We start from the raw sequence: 21,707 nt of genomic DNA on the forward strand, positions 1-21,707 counted from the left end.
TTCTTCAAATGTGCCAGATTTGTATAGTAAAATTGTAGGACTGGAGGCTATACATATATCTATATTAATCCCAATGAATACAGTATGATAAGATACATTAAAAGTCGGAAGATCCATTGGGGCGATTTAATCTTAATGTGTACATTTTAAAATCTGAAAATTCTGTATGGAGTCTGGAATGGACTGAGTTTGAAATTGGCCCTTTTCAGTCAAACAATAGATTTATTGTGCGATTGTCTCCCTGTGGAAAACATATTTGATTCACCTCTTTTTAACATGATCACGACCCAGAGGGTAAAGCTGATCTTGTAGGGAGCAGGCACACACAGCAAAGCAAAACACACACACTGGGAGCAATACAGCTCTGAAGCAACTTTACAAGGTAAATGCATCAAGCTCATTTCAAATAGGATCCAGCATGCATGTTTAAAAAAAAAAATACATGTATTTTTTAAAGAATCCTGTTAGAAAAAGGATCATTGTCCCACATACAGAAACACAAAAAACGATCCAAAAATGGCACAATGCACATGTGGAATGAGTCACAGAATCACAACGACAAAATGTGCACATGCAAGCTTTTACTTATCACAAAAGAATAAAGCTTGCATGGAATTGATCCCTTTATCTCTCTGTTCCCACTATCTTATCTCCTGTTTGCGGAGGAATTCATCACGTTGTTTATGCTTTTTCCTCAAAGCAATATTTTTCAATAATGTCTGACAAGCACTCCATTACCTCAGAGAGAATGAGGGAGGAAAAGATGAACAGACAGATAAAAACAGACAGATTGAGAGAAGGACTGTATAAACAAACCTCTAACCTATATCCCGCTCTCATTTCTCTTCATCATGTCTTCACCCGGTTTCAAGTAAAACTGCTCTATCACAGTGTTCATCGACCCCTCCTCTGTTTTACATCACTGGATATGAATGTGAACGCAGAAAAAGGTGCATACCCCTTTAATCTGTAACATTTTCATATATTTCTGAATTGATTTACTTCTCCCTTTGGCCTCGAATGCTTGTATAGCTACTGTATAATCAGATCAAGGTTGAGATGAAACTGGAGCATTATCATGTATATTTAATGCGATAAGTTATTAAAAAGGGATTACATCTTAATATGGAGACTGGCACACTGCCAAGTGAAACAGTCATGTTGGAGCACTACCTGCCTCTAACTATTAGCCTATGCAAAAGTGCTGCGTGTGAGGGCTTTCATGTCAGCGAGTCCCACTAGCCCCTGCACACACAGAGAAGCAGGTGTGTAGAGGACAGATACACACTCCGAGAAGAGCCGGATGCTGGTTGGTAAATATAGCATCAAGCTTTGTAGCTCCAAAAATACCTTTTCTTTACACTGTAAGTCTTAGAGTCTAAGACTTAGACATTAAATGCACCAGGGTCGCAAAAACGTGTGAATTAGAAAGGGAACCGCAATTGAGTTATTTGTACTAAGATTGATCCAGCACATCTCTTATTGTACATGCGCTGTTCATATTCCTGCCGTCGAAGAAAAAAACCTCCAAATACAGCCAACATGATGTGGTTCTTGTGGAATGATGTGACCAAACAGAAGCACATATTGACAAGCTCCCTCTGTAAAACAAGTTATTTAAATAAAAGGTTGAATGGTTTTTGCTTTATCCGATATCCATTGATGTAAGACAGGAAGAAGCAGAAGACATGACACAAGTCCAAATGTTTTTTCTGCCTGGCAACTAGAACAAATACTAATACTCAAAAACGTAAGCTTTAGATCTATATATCTTTCAAACACACCATTGCATTTGACAAGTCCTCATCTTTCATGTAGGACAAATTACTTCAATCGACATTACAATACTGTGGGGCTTTTTTTTTATGTTTGCTCATTGCCACTGCTTACTGTCGCAGTTAAATACACAGTGAGTCATTGTTAATGTTTCCTTCATTTTGAATATTATATCAATATGTACTAATAACATCTTCACTGCAGTCATTTGTACTATACATAATCGAGGTCTCTGACGGATACATGAATCTAATGGCTCCAGTAACACTGCACTCTGAGCTAACAGAGCGTATCCTTCTTGAGATATTGAGCTTGGTTTATCCCTCATTACTTTTGTGATTAGCGCAGTTTAAGACACAAAAACAGATTTCCATCTTCATCAGCTCATATGCTCTGAATTTGATTTCTGTGCTTAAAGGTTGCATATTTGATTTCTAAAACAATCTGCAACAGTAAGATCAAACATTAGGTTAGTTAATCCAAAGCTTATTTTGTATTCTTCATCGCTGTCATCTAAATTATGTAACAGGATTGGCATGTTTCCAGAGTGTCAGCAGGTATTTTGTTTAATAGAGCGGTTCGCTAAGGACATTTATTTTATAACAGCAGCATCTGGTTACATCACTAGTCTCTTCCCTGAAAATGGAATGGGTTTTCATTCTAAAAACTAAGTGTGTGTCAGTCAATACAGCAACTGATGTTGGGTAACAGACAATCTCCTCTCAATTCATCCCTGGTTTCTAGGAGATGTCTTTTTTAAATGTCCTGTAATGAACTAGGATAGTAACTGTTACATAACCAGCGTGTACCGTTAGCTGGTCTATCTTTAGATCACCAACAAAACAGAAGGGAGAAGAGATACAAAATAAAACCCTAAATAAGAGCGTGCTGAATGATTAATACACTCGAATGACACTCAGATGCTGAGTAATTTTTTGTTTAGTTAAATCTTTATTTCTCAAAAGCTTTAATGCTGAACAGACATAGAGAGTAACATTAGGTTAATGGGAGAACATAACTATGTGCAGCACTGCAAGCATGTCTTTATTAAAGCAGCTTGAATGTGTGCATAATTACAGAGAAAGACCCTGAAAGGCATGATGTGCTGCTTTGTCTTTAAATCCTCTCCTGGGATTTGTGTTTTTGTTGCTAGGCAACCATACATTCAGTTAAGACACAGCTGTTATTCCCTCAAGCGTAGTAAACATGAAAAATGAATGATAAAAGGCAACTAGAATTGTCATGGTTGCATATAGGTTGGGTTTTCTCATCGACATAAAATGATGTGTTTTTTTTTTATGGCCACTGCATAGGTCTCATTTGATCAAATTTAAAGATAAAGAATAGTAAGGGGCAGAGAGGATAAAGCGATGAATGCAGTGGTGATGACAAAGCTGAACTGCAGTGGAAACAACTAGAAGAGGCTGCCCTCTGCTGCTCAAATGTGCCCTGTGTGATCAGGCTCTTACTCTCCTATCACCATCCGCCACTGCTGCCATGCTACAGGGCTTCCTATAATAATGTGCATGACGTATGAGAATCAAGTCAAGCTCATTTAAGATTTGACAAGGATTTACTTGTTTTACTCCAGCAGGGGCTCCAGTTTTCTGTGTGAAAAATACAACCAGCCCTCCCTAACAACTACACAAAAACACCTGCTCAGTATTGTGTTACTGGGAGTGTCAGGTAAACCTTCTTCAGCAGAGATTACCACTACCTGTTCCTCCTCTCTCCTCCTTCTCCTGTCTCCACCCGCCCCTTCTGCAAATAGGAACACATGCAACCAACCCTCTTTGTGATACCTGCAGAGTGATCCATGGAGGGGATTCCCAGGCCACCGAGGGAAAATGGATCACTGGGTTTAAAGGGACTGCTTCCACTGGTGCTTTTGTTTTCCACACCAAACAGGCCCGAACTCTTCTGGCTGTCCATAGCAGAACCCATCCCGGTCTGGCCGAGAGCCAAGCCCATCCCGGACTGGAAGGGGGGCTGGCTGGACCCCATGGGCCCTCCCATCCCAGACTGAGAGAAACCTGATGGACAGACAGAGCACAGAGACCGGTCACCAACAGATAATACGTGTATGTACTGCAGCTACATACACTATATAAACTGGTTGCTGCTTCTTTTTAAAGAATATACTGTAATGCAATGATTCTCAATATTCTTTCAGACAAGGACCTCTCACAATATAAACTGGGGACCCCTCATTTAGTTCCCTTGAAATAAAATTAGGATTCTTTTATAGAAAACATATTAAAGACATGTGAATAATCTTATAGTAATGGATTTGTTGGATTGGAACGGATTATATATGAACCAATATGGATTTAAAAAACTATTATACTACTACTATAAAACTAAAATATTTGTTGTCGATCTATGGAGCTTCTTTTTTAAATAAAACATTTAAACTTTCCACTGGAGTGCCATTAACACCATAGTTAAGAATATCTGCTGTAAGGAAGCTGTATTAGTAGTGGTGAGTGCACGTTATAGCTATCTTTACTAAACAATGAACCCTTATTAAGAATGAACTGGCCTGCTAATTTATAGCGTATTACTAACAGCATTATTAACAGCTACTAAGTAGAATTTGAAAATGTCTTCCAGCCATGTCCAGTTTTTCACCATACGCCATGAATGCCATCAGAATAATTTAAAACATTCTATAAATCCAGTCTAAATAATAAATGAACACATTACAACCACCAAATTTCAGCCGAATTAGTTTAAAGGGTTTTATATTCTGTATTGTTTGTAAACAAACAGATAGAAGGGATAATATGATACCCTTAAGTTTGTATTCAGAGGTTAAAATGACACAGAGGTTCAAAAAAGTAAAGTGGACCTAGAAATGAGTCAGGCATGCTGTTGTCCTTTGTCTTGTTCATGCTCCACTGATCCGTCCGCGCACCCATCATAGGACCTGCAAAGACAGAGATAGAGAGGAGGAGAGAAAGAAAGACGGAGAGAAAAAGAGTGAAAGGGGGATCAAGGAGAAAGATTTTAGCCAAGTACATTGGGGTCAGAGAGCCAGGGAGACACAATGATGGGGGAGGATGTAAAAAAGAGAGAAATGGTCGGAAGGGGAATGACATTTTCTGTTTTTAAATATTCAAATCATTGAAGCTATGCCCAGAAGTGTTGCAACTGGCAAGGTTTTTATTTTTCAAACTGATCCAGAGGGGGAACTAAAAGATCCCATGTGACTCTGCACAGATTTCGCACATGTTGTCTACACTAAATTAGAACAACTGTGTGATACATAAATAGCACTCCCTCCCTTCCCCCTCACCAGACAGGTAGTCAGAGCTGAAGGCGGGCTGTCCTTGTGGGTCTTGGCGTCCCCCTGATGACATCATTGATGACATCATCCCTGGACCTACAAGGAGATAAAAACCAACATCAGCATAACCTCGGACAAGCTCATTATTCTGTCACATTTTTTCAGAGCCAAAACAAGTACTACTTAAATTCCCAGGTAGGACATGTCTGGAAAAATTGAAAATGACACCCAGACCTGGAAATATATGACCTACATGTTTGTGGCAAACACACACTGCCTCCTGCAGCTTTCTTTTTAACATACTCTGAAAGCTGCACCTGAATCTGTCACTCTGCTCCTGTTGAACCGTCACACAGGTCCTGCTTCACAAAAACACTCTAGTGTGTGTCTGTGTGTGTGTGTTGTGCACACATATTTTGACAGTGAGACAAACAGACACAATCCGTCACTGAAGGCACCATCACCATGGTTACACAAGGAGAGGACGACAGCATCTGGGTCTCCCTAGGCAACGCCCCGCTGTCAGTGGACGTTTCTTAAAGGATCGATGCATATGCGCCACCCACTGAGACACACACACACACACACACACACACTCTTACACACACACACGCACTATCGTTGAATGTTTAATAATAATGGTTCAGTCAGGGGAGCAGTAGGGGGGGAGTTAAGTGCTTCTGTATGATATAGGATGGATGATGTTATCCTTTGACATAAGTAAAGATTTGCACAGTAGACTCCCATTAAGCAACACAGACATAAAATAGCTATTATCAAAATCTATCAAATAACAACTCAATAATACACATTTTAGTCTGCTTCATCAGGGGCAAAACCCGACCGAATTGTTGTTCAATTATCTGTGTAAAAAAAAGGACTTTTCAACAACAAATAATCCATACAAGCTTTACAAATGTGCTTTTTAATTTAAATGCTATTTTAGTTCTGGGCGCTCAGTAACAACAGTGGTGGAAGAAGCATGGACTAAACTTAAGGATATGGAGGGTCATGTATTTAAGAATCAAGTTTTGTTACATTTTGATATGCATCTGTCCATGGTCCTGAAATATCAGTGGTAAAGATAGATAATTAGCCCTAAAACAAAATCGAATTGGAGACTTATCAGGTTTTACTACTTCCTGCTGAGACAATGAGTGTTTAGTTTGTCACTGCAGGGGTTAATGCTCAAGCTAAAAATCAGTTTTCCACCAAATGTTTTCAGGGGGAATGAGGTCACATATTTTGGGCGCTGCGCCAGTATCAGTGTAATGGTGGATTTCATGAATAATTAACCAATCTGCATTAACTTTTACTTTAGGCTCACTGGATCAAGAAAAATTGACTTACAATCACATTAAATGTCCGTAAAATGTAACTTGTTGTGTAATCTGACTAGTTTTTTTTACATTTCAGATACACTAGCACTGTTAACAAAACACGCATACACACACGCACATTTCAAATCCAGACAGGCCTTTGAGGACAGCAGGCAACATCAAGCCTAAAGGTCCACTTTTTTCCGAACATTATATTTGTTTTACTTCCTCATCACTGGACTGGTCGCTCTTTTAAACACACTACCAGTAGGAAAAAGTCCATATATACAGATGGGGAACAACCACAGAGTAGCTTGTATTGCATGGTTTGTCAAAAATACAGTTTGACGAGCTCAGTGCTGTACATGACACCGACTGGTTTTACTTTTACCTCATTGCTCAGTGCATATGTTACACCACTCAGACCGCAAGAGCTACACATACCACAGTACTGTACCGTGATTTGGTAATGTGCAACATGGACCTTCATCTTGTAAAAGTCCTGTTCAATTGGTTGCGAAGGAAATTAAATATAATATATTAAGGGCCTTTAGACGTGGTACAGTATGTGCTTTACAAAGGGTAAAGATAGAAGACTTAAAGGTCACCTATTATGCAAAATCCACTTTTTCATGTCTTGTATACATAAACATGTAATTTACTCTGTGTAAAGAGATTCTGAAAGTTTCAGGAAAAAGATTCGCTCACTTTTTGTCCTGATCCATTTATATAAAAACCTGTCTGAAAATGAGCTGATTTTGGCCACTTTATGATGTCATAACGATTTTTTGGCTTGTGTAACCATTAGCCAATAACCAACCAAGGTAACACCCCCCACTTTATCACCTGAATCTCCTCCTAGAGCACCATTGTGTTCTTTTTAATCAAATATCTCGCAGACGGGCGTGGGGAGCAGGGACGCGGGAAGGGGGGGTGCTGAGGGGGCTGCAGCACCCCCATCTGTTGGCGGAGAGTTGTAACTGCAACGCCAAAAAGTTCACTAAACAAATCAATAAAAAAGTTTTATTTTGAGTTAGCATTTTAGTGTAAGTCTATAAAACATGGTTGTTTTTTAAATGGTTGATATATAGAAAATATCATTAATAAGTAGCAGACTACTATTACTGCTGGTCAATTCAACCTCCTCAACCGTGAGTAGTAAATATCATAACAAATAACGTTGGGCGCGAAAAATCACGGTTGAGGAGGTTGAATTGACAAGTAATAGTCTGCTACTAGTATTGCTACTACTATAGCCGCTTTCACACCAAGTACTTTGCCGTACTTAGTGCCCAGCACTTAGTGCCAGCACTTAGTACCCCCATGGAACTAAGTACAGATCGCGTTCACACCGGAATAAGTTCCCTGAGGGAAGATTACGCAAATGAAGCCGCTGGCGTCACTTCTTCTTCTTCTGCTTTGGGTTTACTGGCAGGCCGCAAACCACTTCACGGCGTATACTGCCACCCGAAGTTCCCGGCCGGAAGTCCCCGGGGTTGAGGACTGGCTTCAGTAGAAGCTGCTGGGAGTCCCAGCAGCTTCACAAAACCTTTCAGAGTTTTACGGGGCGTGGTTTGCAATCGCCCAGCCAATCGAAATTGGTACTTTTTTCTCCCCAGGATAGTACCACCTCTCTAGCAGGCACTAAAAATGGGGGTAAAAGTTCTCTGAACTAAGTACTCTTTTTGGTGTGAACGCAAAATTCCAGGCACTAACGGAACTAAACGGGAAAAGTACGGGTAAAAGTACTCCGGTGTGAACGTGCCTGATGTCTCAAAAACGAATATTAGATTTCTTGAATGGCCCCAAAGCCAAACAACCAAAAAACCCTATCGACTCGGAGTCCCTGCAGACAACAAACATTAGAACGAACACCAATTAATGCGCTACTCTCACAAGCTGTTGCTAAGGAACAAATGACTGCACAGACTGTGACTTATTTCCACCACCCCTGAGCGCAAGACCACCTTCGGTGTTCTGTAGCCTATGCTGTGTGCGCGCAAAGAGAGAGTCAGAGAGAGTCAGAGAGAGTGAGAGAGAAGTTCAGAGTTACTCGTTATTAATATTTTCGGATGGTTGCTCTGTGTTCACTTAAATAAAATAAATAAATACGTTTATTTAGCGCTGTGTGCAATTGTGTAAAATGGGTAAATTGTCACTGTTAGAAACCTATGATTATTCATGTAGGCCTATTCCGTTTTAATCTGTTTAATCTCTGTTAACTCTGCATCTGTTATTGTTATACAATCCGGTGCGCAGTGCGCGCTATAAAGTTCAAGTGCATTGTTATTGCTACCCGGCTGCGTCAATCAACAATAAATCGTCTTCTGATTAGAAAAAAACCTGCTGCATTTCGTGTGTGAAATCCCCCCGCCCCCCGCCCCCCCAGCTCTGACTGACTTCCCGCGTACCTGGTGGGGAGTGGCTCCCTATTTTCATCTAAAGTAACAGACAGAGAATCAGCACTTTTGAAACAGGGCTGAAACAGAGAGGTTTATGGGATGCTACAATGCATGCTTTGTATATGCGAGACCTATAATATATTGATGAAAAATAGTATAATAGGAGACCTATAAGTACATTGTGTTCACTGGCAAGGCATGTCAGTGAATTGTCAGTTAAGCAAAATATTTTATAATGGATTATTTTTTTACTACTCAGCTAATAACACCATATTTAACAATGACACGTGTTCTTATAGTAATGTGTCTAACCTCCTCACTTGCCAGTGATTATGTCATTTCTTACAAGGTCTGTTGTACTGTAACTATTCCCTTGTGCTTTAATTCAGCTTCAGCCCATTCACATTTCTCACTTCATTCATTCCACTTAAAACTGCCTGTGGGAGCTTTCTCACACACACTCCGCAGGAGGGAAAACCTGACGAGACTGCACATTTAATCTGAATACTGTTAACCTGTTAAGCCCTGAGCCTGTTTTTCAGGTCTCAGGCTCGAAAATGACATTCCCAGAACAAATGACCATATCTTCCCTTCTAAAAGGGTTAAATTAATAATCTTTTTTCTCAAAGTAAATGATAAACCTGTGAGTTGGATGTAGAATAGTCAGAATCAATATAGATGTTTTTTATTTTAAAGAAAATTCAGATTTTACATAGTAAAAAACTGTAAATGATAGTGTCCGTCCAAAAATTCTTTTTTACTTATAGTGAAAACCACCCTTGGATGATGGGTTAGTAGACTAAAAGCTTTAGGAATCCAAAGTACAACATATAATAAGTACCCTGTATCAAGATTGATGCAAAACAAGTGACATTTGACCTTTTTAGAGAGGTTTAGCCAAAAACACTCCACCTCTGAGGTGATTTGGGTGGAAATGTTTTTTTTCTTCATATCTCTGGCCCCCCTTTGTCGATTTTGATGGTTGACACCTCTTTCTGACCGTTAGAGCCAATAGAATCGAAGGGGAGTCCCCCACACACACTCATTATGAAACAAAAAGGTGGGGGCTTTGCGCATGTAATTTTGCATTAGAGTGAAACTATCTCTAGCTCTGACATCTAGAAACGGAAAAGCAGTTTTAATGCTCATGGAATATCAGAAATAATTTCAAAGGGACACAGACACATTGGATTAGCCTATGGATTAACTTCAGCAGCGTTTTTATTGTTTTAATGCCATTGAAGACCACTTTGGAGAGACTACAGAGCCAAGGTAAGCATGTTAGCATTTTTAGCTACCTAGCGCCACCTGTTTTGATGTCTGTTTTTGTTTATAACGTCGAAATTTCGTATAATTCAGTGATAATGAGGGTACCCTTCGATTCTGTGTCACCACACAATGTGAATCGATGTCATGGATGTGGAGAAAAGATAAATAATAAGGTTTTGTGAGTGATTTTCGGTGCAGTAATCTCTTCAGAGGCTCAGTGTTAGCATTGTGGGTTTTCTTTTGAAAAAAAAAAAAATTATCAGTTAGATGAGTTTCTTCCCGTTACATGGATATAAAACATTCATAGTTTATTAAATGAACATGCCCTCAGACACTGTTTCCTGCAAGATGTTGCGGCAGTGCCCCGGTACCGGGGTCTCTCGGGCTTAACAGGTTAAGGAGATATCTAAGAATGGTCCACACATGCTTGGACTGATGAATATTCATCTATGATAGCAAATTAAAACCACTTGAATTATCCCAAATGTTTGAGTGACATTTATGGAAGTGCAAAACTGCATTGTTGGATTGACCCTTTAAGGGGGCTGACATAGCCTCTAACTTTTCTTCTCAGAGGTCAGAATGCAGGGCTGTGTGCTGTGCTGTGCCTCCAAAGTGGTTTTGGGCTTGCTGAAGTGCACTTTGCGATGACGCACCAAACTGTCGGGGACCCAAGGCTGAACCCAGCTGCTCCCCAGCTCCCAGCAACAGCTTTCTAGATGGAGGCATTCAGCCTTCAGGCAAACCTATTTCAGTACATTTGGATACCGATTATATGGGTCAGTTACAGATGGTCAACAAGGTCATTTTTAAATATTTCCATTGAGCCTACTTTGAATGTTGTCCTCATATCTTATTCCAGGGCTGCGTTTACAAGCTAACATTTGGTGGGTTTTAATGAAACCCTGCTTTGGTTTAAGCCCTGGTGCGTTTTTATGTTGGCACATTATGAGTGCAGTTAGTTAACCTGTTAAGCCCGGAGCCTGTTTTTTTTCAGGCCTCAGGCTCGAAAATGACATTCCTAGATTATCTTCACTTCTAAAAAAGGGGTAAATTAATAATCTTTTTTCTCAAAGCAATGATAAACCTGTGAGTTGGATGTAGAAAAGTCAGAATCAATATAGATTATTTTTATTTTAAAGTAAATTCAGATTGAACATAGTAAAAAAAAAAAAAATTATAGTTTCCATCCAAAGAAAACCCATTACTTATAGTGAAAACCACCCTTGAATGATGGGATAGTAGCCAAAAACCTTTAGGAATCCAAATTATAACATATAATAAGTACCCTGTATCAAGATTGATGCAAAACAAGTGAGATTTGACCTTTTTAGAGAGATTTAGAAGAAAAAAAAACACCTCTGGGTACATTTGGGTGTATTTGCCGTATCTCTGGAACCCATTGGTCGATTTTGGTGATTGATACCTCTTTTGAACCGTTAGAGCCAATATAATCGAGGGGGGTTCCTGAATCTACCTAAACATTACCATTGAGGAGTTAGAGTGATGCGCACGCAGTTTGCCCAAAACCGAAAGCTCTGTTACACTCTAATGAAAAATAGGTTTATTGCTAGAAATGTTATGATGGATTATCAGTACACATTTCAAAGTGACACAGAGACATTGGATTAACCTTCAGCAGCGTTTTTATGCGTTTTAATGCCCTTGGCCATAACTTTTGATCAGAAAACAGCAAAGGTAAGACGTATTTGCCGCTTTGGCCCTGTAAAGTGAAGTTGTGTGTTGTCTTTCCTGGCTTTCGCTAAGTAAAGTAAAGTTGTGTGTTCTGGTCGCACAGTGATGATACTTATACCAATGGAATCTGTGGAATCTCAGCTTTCATACGATATCTAGTTTGTGCAGATAGCATGAAGTATAAAATATCGCTACCGTGAGTTATGTGCACAAATTGGGCCACACTCTTGACCTAGTTATAACCAAAGGTCTCAATATTTCTAACCTCATGGTCACTGATGTTGGCCTCTCGGATCACTCCTGCATCTTTTTCAAAATGAATATCAGCATTGCTACGGGAAAACACAGATTCTCACAAAACGACACATAACTGAAGACACAAACAAGTTGTTTATTGAGGCTTTCTCTTCCACTATCAGACTTCCATCCAACAGTGTTGATGATATGGTGGATCATTTCAGATCAAAAACTACATGTCTGATTGATGCTCTTGCCCCTGCTAAAGCAAAACCCACCTCTGGTAATAAAGCACCATGGAGAAATGCCACGCTAGTGAGGCTGCGAAAAAGACATTGTAGAAAAGCGGAACGCAGGTGGCGCAAGTCACATCTTCTCATTCATTTTGAGATATTTAAGGACAGTCTTCATAGTTATAATCCCGAACTACGGAACGCAAGACGTTCCTTTTTCTCTGATATAATCTGCAAAAACAGCAATAACACACGTGCGTTATTTTCAACTGTTGACCGGCTATCAAACCCCCGCATGAAAATATAAGATTAACGGTGAGTGCCTCCATTTCGGGAAAGGGGTCTATGGCAACCATTTATCCTCTTAAAATACACTTAATCCACAAGACACAATTTGATCCCATCAGCCATAATGCCCTTGAAAACATTGTGATGCATTTAAGTGCTTCCTCCTGCTGCTTAGATAGTATTCCCACAAGCTTCCTGAAACATGTTTTTAACTGCATGGCATCAGAGCTACTATAGATAGTCAATACCTCCCTCAGCTCAGGACAGTTCCCAAAAGCACTAAAAACAGCAGTAATCAAGCCTCTTTTAAATAAAAAAAACCTAGACAACTCAATCATGCAGAATTATAGGCCAATTTCAAACCTACCCTTCTTGGGTAAAATTATAGAAAAAGCTGTTTTCCATCATCTCAACTCTTTTTTGGCACAAAATAACTGCTTTGATGCTCTCCAGTCTGGATTCAGAGTCCATCACAGCACTGAGACCGCACTTATGAGGGTCTTAAACGACATATATTTAAGCACAGACAAGGGTCAAATCACTATTTTGGTACTGCTGGACCTCAGTGCCGCCTTTGATACAGTGGACCACAAAATATTACTGGACAGACTAGAAAACTGTGTTGGTTTATCTGGCAAAGCACTTCCTTGGTTAAAAAAAAAACAGCAATGACTTGTGGAGTTCCCCAAGGGTCGATTCTTGGTCCAATTCTATTCAACATATACATGCTTCCACCAGCCCAGATCCTAAAAGTAAACTAAATGTCGTACCACAATTATGCGGATGACACTCAGTTATACATTACAATAAAGCCTGGTGACTATGGACCACTACAATCCCTCACCAACTGCATGGAACAAATCAGTAGCTGGATGAGCAACAATTTCCTACAATTAAACAAAAAACAACAAAACAGAGACAATTATCTTTGGTGCCAAAAGGGAGGAACGGGCTGAAGTAAGCGCTAAACTAGAAGCCTTACTGCTAAATACATCGGAAAAGGAGAGACATCAAGGCGTAGTTCTGGACCCCGACCTCAATTTCAAATCCCACATCAACACAATTACTAAATCAGCATACTATCACCTGAAAAACATAGCCAGAATTAGAACATTCATGTCTCAACAAGACCTTGAAAAACTAGTTCACGCATTTGTTTTTAGCAGGCTTGATTACTGTAATAGTGTATTTACAGGTCTCTGTAAAAAATTGGTTAAAAAACTACAACTAATCCAGAACGCCCCTGCCAGAGTCCTGACCAAAATAAAAAGAGTAGAACACATCACCCCTGTACTCAGATCTCTGCACTGGCTACTAGCTTACAGAATCGATTTTAAAATGATATTGCTAACTTATAAAGCATTAAATGGTTTGGGACCCCAATATATGTCCGACATGCTGCCCTGTTACGAGCCTCCCAGAGCTCTGAGATCATCGGGGGCGGGCTTACTCATTGTTCCCCGGCTCAGAACCAAACACGCCGAAGCTGCTTTTAGTTTTTATGCTCCCCACAAATGGAATAAACTTCCAGAAAACCTGAGGTCTTCACCAACGCTGAGTTCTGTTAAGTCGAGCTGCTTACCCAGAAGACTTTTAACTTGTTTTAGCACCTACCATATTTACAATGTTGTTTTTAAACTATTTTGTATCTCATTAATGCATTATTTTTATGAATCTGTTATTCCATTATGTTTATTTATTGTGTTCCTCTGTTGTCTTACTATTATGTGTTAATGATCATGTAAAGCACTTTGAATTGCCTCTGCATCTGAAATGTGCTATATAAATAAACTTACCTTACCTTACCTAAGTGCGTTAGCACTCTTTCGCTTAGTGCTAATTCAGAGGCTTGGTGCTTGTGTTTCGTTTAGCTAAAAACGCCGGCGGGGGCAATCGGGCATAACAGGTTAACACTCTGTCCAAACCAAATAAACAGGTTCAGGACCGCTTGATTCCAAGTGAACCATGGTGTAGTTTAATCACAGTGAGAAGAAAATCCGAAAAAATAAAGCGCAGGGATTATGGGCTGCCGGCATGGGCATTCATTGAGATGGACTGAGGTGAACAGCAGGTTAACATGAGTGGGAGAGGATTATCTTGGACTCTTGCAGATCGACGATATTTGCAGGATATCTGGGTATCAGAGATGATTACATTTTGGGTGTCAAAAGTCAAGGCCCAAACATACACTTGGAATCAAGGATTTGAAGTTCTTGGTCAAAAGTTTAAACAATGAAGGGTAGGCTTGGGAATCGAAACTCGGTTCCAAATGAGAACCGATAAGAAAATGCCCGGTACCAGGTACCCATACAAAATACACAATTTCGGTTCTGCTTAACGGTTCCTAAACGTGGTAGACTAACCCTTTAGAAAGCCTACATATCTGCACGGACGTAGGCTAAGGCTACGTAGCTATCTGTAAGGACATGTCGTAACATGACGACGTCACGCATCAACGGAACAGCAGCGTGTGATTTGATTTGTTTACATACCCAGCATGCACGGCTCAGTCACTTCATAACACCAAAGATGGATTGCGGTAAACGCTCAAAAGTGTGGCTCCACTAAACACAAAAAGAGAAAGGCAAGGCACAATGCAATGCCTGTGGCAAGCTAATAGCTTGTTCATCAGGTTGCACTTCAAATTTAAGCAAACATTTAAGACAGCACGGCATCGTGATAAAATAATGTAGTCTTTAGTGGCTTGCGGTCTCCGAGCCCGAGTATGGCATCAATAGCCAGCACTAGCACCCCGGACCCGCCACTTGCATGTCCAGAAGTGCCAGGTACAGCTCGCCGCGACACACCGTTCTCTTTGGCATTAAAAGGAAAGCTGACCAAAGAAAAAACGGAGGAGTTTCACAGAGCGGTAACAGCATTTGTTGTCAAAGGGCTACATCCCTTCTCGGTTGTCGAAGCTCCGTCATTTAGGTAGGCAAGGTTAAAAAAAAGTGTGACGATAGTAGGGTAGTAAAAGCCAGGTACTGTTATAAAACTTATGTTGAATATTTTTTTGCAGGGAAATGACCAAGGCCCTAAATCCAAAGTACACGCCTCCCTCCAGAGATAGCTTAAGCAATGAATTGATTCCTGCCTGGTATAAGGTGGAAAAATCAAACATTGTATTTAAGCTAAGTGGTGTAAGCAAAGTTGCCATAACCAGCGACGGCTGGACAAGCATTTCACAAGACCATTACCTTACAGTGACAGCTCACTATATCATTGAGGGAAAGATGAGACAAAAAGTTCTCAGAACAAAAGCCATCTGCAGCCAAAACAGGACAAGTGGTGGCTGAAGAAATTGGAGAAATTCTGCAAGAATTTGGCATTATCAATAAAATAGCGGCTGTCATGGTTGATAATGCAGCGAACATGGATGTGGCCATAAAAAGGCTACATTTCATAAAGCTAGGCTGTTTTGCACACACACTCAATCTTGGGGCACAAAGTGTCTGTTCTCTGGCATCGGTGACAAAATGGACAGCAAAGATCAGGGATGTTGTCGTCTGGATGAAGCGTTCATCCATGGGAAAGACTGTGCTCCGGGAAAAGCAACAACTCCTAAGTAAGCAACCCTCAGATTAATTCATTTAACCATTCTATACGACAGCTCATTAGTGCATTATGTACATTTTGAAGGTCTTAATTTGTTAACACAATGCAAGAAACATTATATAGTAGGGCTGTGCGATTATGGCAAAAATCATAATCACGATTATTTGGGTCAATAATTGATATCACGATTATTAAATACGATTATTCATTGACTTTGAAAAAATCCATTTATTGAACTTTAAAACAAATACAAATAATAATTTGAACAGTATCTTTTTAACTGTTGATTACCCTGAACGTATAATTCAACTGAAAAACCAATACAAAAATAAATTAAATAAATTATACATTTATATTTACATTTAAATAAATAATATCAAAATAATAAATACCAATAAACAAGATCAACAAATATTTTGGAGCGCACTTCCACAAGCTACTAAACATATGTAAATATGATAAATACAAATAAATTAGACCAAAATAAATTTGATCAAATATGTTGCAGTGCACTGTCACCACCTAGCAAAGCAAAATAATTGTTTTTTCCGATTATGTTGTTTTCGTAATTGTGGCAGGCCAAAATCGTAATTGCGATTAAAATACGATTAATTGCACAGCCCTATTATATAGATCTTATAAAAACGGAATCTTCTTATATAGATGATCATGATTCATCATCATGAGACAAGATAACTTTATTGTCTGTCACAAAGCGAACACAAACAATGCATATTTAAAATGCATTTAAGCACATACACATACACGTAGAATAGAAATAAAACTGTTCAAAAAATAATCACATTTCTCAATCAGATTTTCTTGTTTGTGTTATAGATCTGCCAAAACACTCTCTAATTCTTGATGTGAGAACTCGTTGGAATTCCCTCTACATGATGTTGGAACGATTCCTTGAGCAAGATCCTGCCATTCAAGCAGCCAGCCTCGATCAGCGTCTGAGAAAGCCAATGGAGAGGGACCGACTTGCTCGACTGACAGAGGACGATTTTAGAAGGGCAGAGGAATTCATCCATCTGATGAAAGTCTTATACACATCCACACTCTGTGTTTCCTCTGAAAAGAGCCATCCTTCCAATTCTCCGAAAGCTTGAGAAGCATTTCACTGTTGATGAAGAGGGAGACACAGTGTTGGTGTCCAGCCTGAAGCAGGCTGTCTGGGGAAACCTTTCCAAGCGGTACCAAACTGATGGCATCAGAAACTCTCTTGAAGAGGCCACTGCATTAGACCCTCGTTTCAAACACCATGTGGAGGACAGCACTCTCTGGGACCGGATCAAGAAGAAGGTGATGGTAAGAAAGCTGACTGAGTCTGAACAGCCAACAGAACAGGACCGTGGTGAAAAAGATGGTGTAACACAGCAGCAGTCTCTCACTCAAAGAGAGAATGAGGAGGAAGAAGATGGAGAGGAGAGTGAGGAAGAGCAGGAGCAGCCACCTCCCTGCAGCAGCAAGAGGGTCCACCCAGCAGTACCAGACTGACAGAGAGCTGAAGATGTACCAAGACATGCCACCTACAATGACATCTGATGACCCTGCTGCCAAACAAAATAACCACTTATCCTTTGCTCTCAGAGGTGGCCTTTTCATATTTGTGTGTGCAGGCTTCCTCAACCCCTAGTGAGAGGGTTTTCTCCACTGCTGGAGATACAATTTGCCCAGAAAGATCACGCATACTACCAGAAAAGGCTGATATGCTGATTTTTCTCAACAAGAACTGTTGAGTTAGCCAGGTGTTGTGTCCTGAATGCACTTTAGTTCAACCATTTGGCCCTTATTGTTGCTCGGACTGACTTTTTCTTTTCTCGAACAGGAGGACTTATATGACTTATGTCAGTAGGTTTCCTGCTGCTACCTCAGTTGAAATAAAGCACAGCTATTGTGTATTTGTTTGTATTTATAAAAATGTCAGTTAAAGCTTGAAAGAATAAAGATATTTTTGTTATCTAAACGTTTGACCTCTTTCTTTTACAATTTTGGAATTGAAACGGGGAATCGATAAGAACCGGAATCGATAAGCAGAATCGGAATCGGAATCGATACATTCCAAACGATACCCATCCCTATTGAAGGGTCCGTAAAGCTTGTAAGAAATATCTTTAATTTTGGTAAAACTCAAGGCTGATCGATTACCTTCTTGGGGTCAAAGGTCAAATGTATAATAGGACAAAGTGACATTTTGGAAAGTCATGGATGTAAATTGCAAATGAACCGTTTGCTGATGCATACACCCACGAGGTGGTTATTCCAGTACACCAGGCAACGGTAAACCCATTAGCCTCCATGAATGACGCATCCGTTTTGAGCTTTGAGGTAAATGCAGAGAAATCCTTTAGCTAATTTGTGTAATAGGCCTGCTGAAAATGCAACGCAGGTCACAGTTTTTCCATAATCTGATAAATGACGTCTGTTATGAAGAAATCAAAACTCAAAAGGAGTTTTTACAGGCCAGAGGAGACCTAGGAAACACAAAACCTTTGAGTTGTTAATATTGTTTCTCTTTGTTTATACATATATCCCCAACACGTAAAACCGCTCTGAAATCCTGTCCCTATGCGCAGGCCTGTCCCTGCTCCCTGCCCTGTTTAATGCAGCTAATATTGGCATGTGTATGTTGCTAATGCTTAAGTCTATCTCTCCAAGCCAAGGACAGGGGTAGGTGAAAGTCAAACTGCAGCATCACATACTCACTCACAGCTGTCACTACCTCTGGAAAAGACAAGCACTTAGAGGGAGGGAGAGAGGGGGAAGGGAGGGAGGAGGAAGGCAGCGGGCACTAATGGCGCATTTCCACTGCAGCACGTAGCACGGTTTAAGCATGCCGTGCCAAACCCGGCCCGTTTTTTGTTGCGTTTCCACTAGGGGTAGTTCCGGCTAACGGGTACTGTTTCACAGTTTTCTGGCACTCCAAAATCCAGGTTCTTTCCGGGCCAACAACAGGGCTGAATATGCTAAACTAGAGAGAGAATCGCTGGCAAGGGGGCTACAACTACAACAAAATGAACATATTTAACCGTGATTTAATTGTAATACACGTTTCAAAATGATGCCGAAGTAACAACATACTGATACCGGTTAGTAAAAACCATGAATTAATGCTTTGACAAGTCTGCAGACAAGATGGCAGGCGAAAAACCTTTTAAAATGCGTGTTTTCTGAATGGAGATCGGCTAAGCTAACGCAGTGTATGCTCCGACCGTCCACACTCACAACAACGGCCTATACAGACATAAATAAACCAGCGACTGTATTCACCATGACACAGGCAGTCTGTGGTTTGTACTTGTTTAACTTTTGTCTAGTTTCTGAACAGATATGAGGAGCTGTGAGCTCTGAGTGCTAACAGCTAACGGCTGATGTTGGTTTTGTGGTTCGCATTGAAGATGACGTCGCGGCTCCGCCTACACTGCGTTACTATAGTTACTGCCCCAGCTACTAAACTGTAATGGCCCTGCAGTGGAAATGCGCCATAAGTGGTGTCCCTTTCTGGTGGGACCGGGCCTTCATCAACGAGTGTGGATGTTTCCCTAGGCCACTGTACCAAATGTTTGAACACATAACATTGGAACACTGTTTGGAGGGTGAATACAACTTAGAGAAGAAATCATACAGGTATAAGAAAGAGGCAGAGGGGAGGAGGATGGGAGATAAATTGCTTGTATTTTTGTTTAAATGGTTGGTGGGATACACAAAATGGAGCAACCTTTAACAGAATGGATTGACGGAGAACTGATTACTGATCTAAAAGAGAAAAAAAGAGAGATGCATGACATCAGAGTATGACTTAATGATGGGGAAATAAAATACACGGAAACCGAAACAGAGGGAGGCAGAGGAACAGGAAGATTATTGTCTCCTCTGGGTGATGATTTTGCTGTTGTGATGACAGCCATTAACAGCAAAACAACACACTCCAGATGTGGTGCAATAATGGTGCAATCCCATGGCCAATGAAAACATGATGCAAATCCGGTTACTGTGACAAACAGACCGTGGAACTGCTGGTACCTCTCGGGTACTCTCCTTAACTCTACCAAACCAGCCAGGTTTTCATCTAATTGTAATGCAAATGTTAACCTCATTTTCAAAAAATCTCCACTAGAATTTGTTTAAAGGGGACCTATCATGCAAAATGCACTTTTTGATGTCTTTTATACATAAATATGTGTCCCCGGTGTGTCAGGGAACTCACGCAGTGTCAGAAAATAAAACCCTCTCTTTTTTCCTCCGTACCCAAATCTCTAAAAACGGGGCTACAACGGAACTGATCCAGATTTGCGTCCGATATGATGTAATATCGGAAATGTAGGCTGGCTTTACACCCACGGCCCTATGGTCGGTGTTTACATTAGCATCGCTAACACTCAGAGCTAACCTGTACTGGAGAGAGCATGTGTGTGAAGAAGCAGGAAATAAAAAGGAACTCACCTTGTGGTATAACCGGCAAGAGAGAAAGCCTTTGAGCTCCATACTGTTTCTGAAATAATCCTTGATAATCCATGATATGGCGTTTCATCACCGCAGTATCTGCCGGTAGAATCTCTCTTTTTTTTTTTAAAGCTTTATACCCCAAATCAGCACTTTTGAAACAGGAAGTGAAATAGAGGGATATGAGGCATGGCTAGAATGGGTGATCTGTTTGGTATTTTGAGGAAAACACTTCATAGACATGTTTTTTATATATTTTTATATATCTGAGACCTATGCTATTGCCTAAAAATAGCATGATAGGTCCACTTTAAAAGTAGATATTTTTGGGGTACAGTTTTTTTCCACTGTGTTTTACTTTAAAAAAAACTGTGTATGCTGCTTTAGCTTACTAAAATACCCACATTTAAAAAGAAATTCAGAACCATCTCTCTCAACATAGCTAAAACGATCCACAGGAAGTAACATTTTTTATGACTTTGGTCTTAGTTTTGTAGTTTTTGCCGTTGTTCCTAGCAGTTGTACTGACAATGTAATATTCCATATCAAGTTAGAATGTAACTTGTTGTAAGCAAGTTATAAGCATGGAACGTTACGTAAGAAAGCAACATAAAGAAAGCAACATAAAGAAATTAAAGTAACATTTCATTTGGAGTATGCAAGTAACTTTATGTAAAAATAACTCAACGGTGATTTTGGTTTCACAAAAGGACACAAGTCTCTTTGGTTGTTTTATTTTACTGTCACATCAAATGATTTGATAATCCAGCTGCAATTAGCTGATTTCGATGTTATAACTGAAAGAAATCAGGGCCAACATTGCAAGAATGAATCAAGTTTTAATAAGCAGTCCTTTCACTTCTTCATCCCAAACTGTTGCATTACAACGAGACTACAACTCATAAATTAAAGCTAAAACCATTTAGGCTCCACACAACACAGATGCTGTGTCTGTCAGTGTTCCAGAAGTGCTGTAAAAGCTTCAGTTACATCATATTCACTTCAACATATCTGCTGAACTCAGCACACACATCCAAATGATTGGCAGTGACAGCCAAGGTGTGTGCGTGTGATGACCTCACCAGAACAGCATGTGTGTGTGTGAGGCTGCTGGTATTGATGTTCCACTGTGCTGCAGTCACATGTGACTGCAGTGTCTTTTACCGTAACACACACACACACACCCACACACCCACAC

General features: G+C 40.2%; 1 protein-coding gene across 1 annotated transcript in view; it reads right to left on the reverse strand.

Annotated features, from left to right (window-relative positions):
• The window catches only part of map4l (microtubule associated protein 4 like), a 75,801-nt gene that overhangs the window by 47,452 nt on the left and 6,642 nt on the right, over positions 1-21,707 (reverse strand). The window contains exons 2-4 of the mRNA XM_034137877.1: positions 5,075-5,161; positions 4,628-4,705; positions 3,579-3,809 (exon numbers count right to left, since the gene is read on the reverse strand). Of these exons, the coding sequence (XP_033993768.1) occupies positions 3,579-3,809; positions 4,628-4,705; positions 5,075-5,161 (396 nt within the window). The remainder of the gene's footprint in view (positions 1-3,578; positions 3,810-4,627; positions 4,706-5,074; positions 5,162-21,707) is intronic.

The sequence above is a fragment of the Trematomus bernacchii genome, unplaced genomic scaffold, assembly GCF_902827165.1.
Source record: "Trematomus bernacchii unplaced genomic scaffold, fTreBer1.1, whole genome shotgun sequence".
Classification (NCBI taxonomy): domain Eukaryota; kingdom Metazoa; phylum Chordata; class Actinopteri; order Perciformes; family Nototheniidae; genus Trematomus; species Trematomus bernacchii.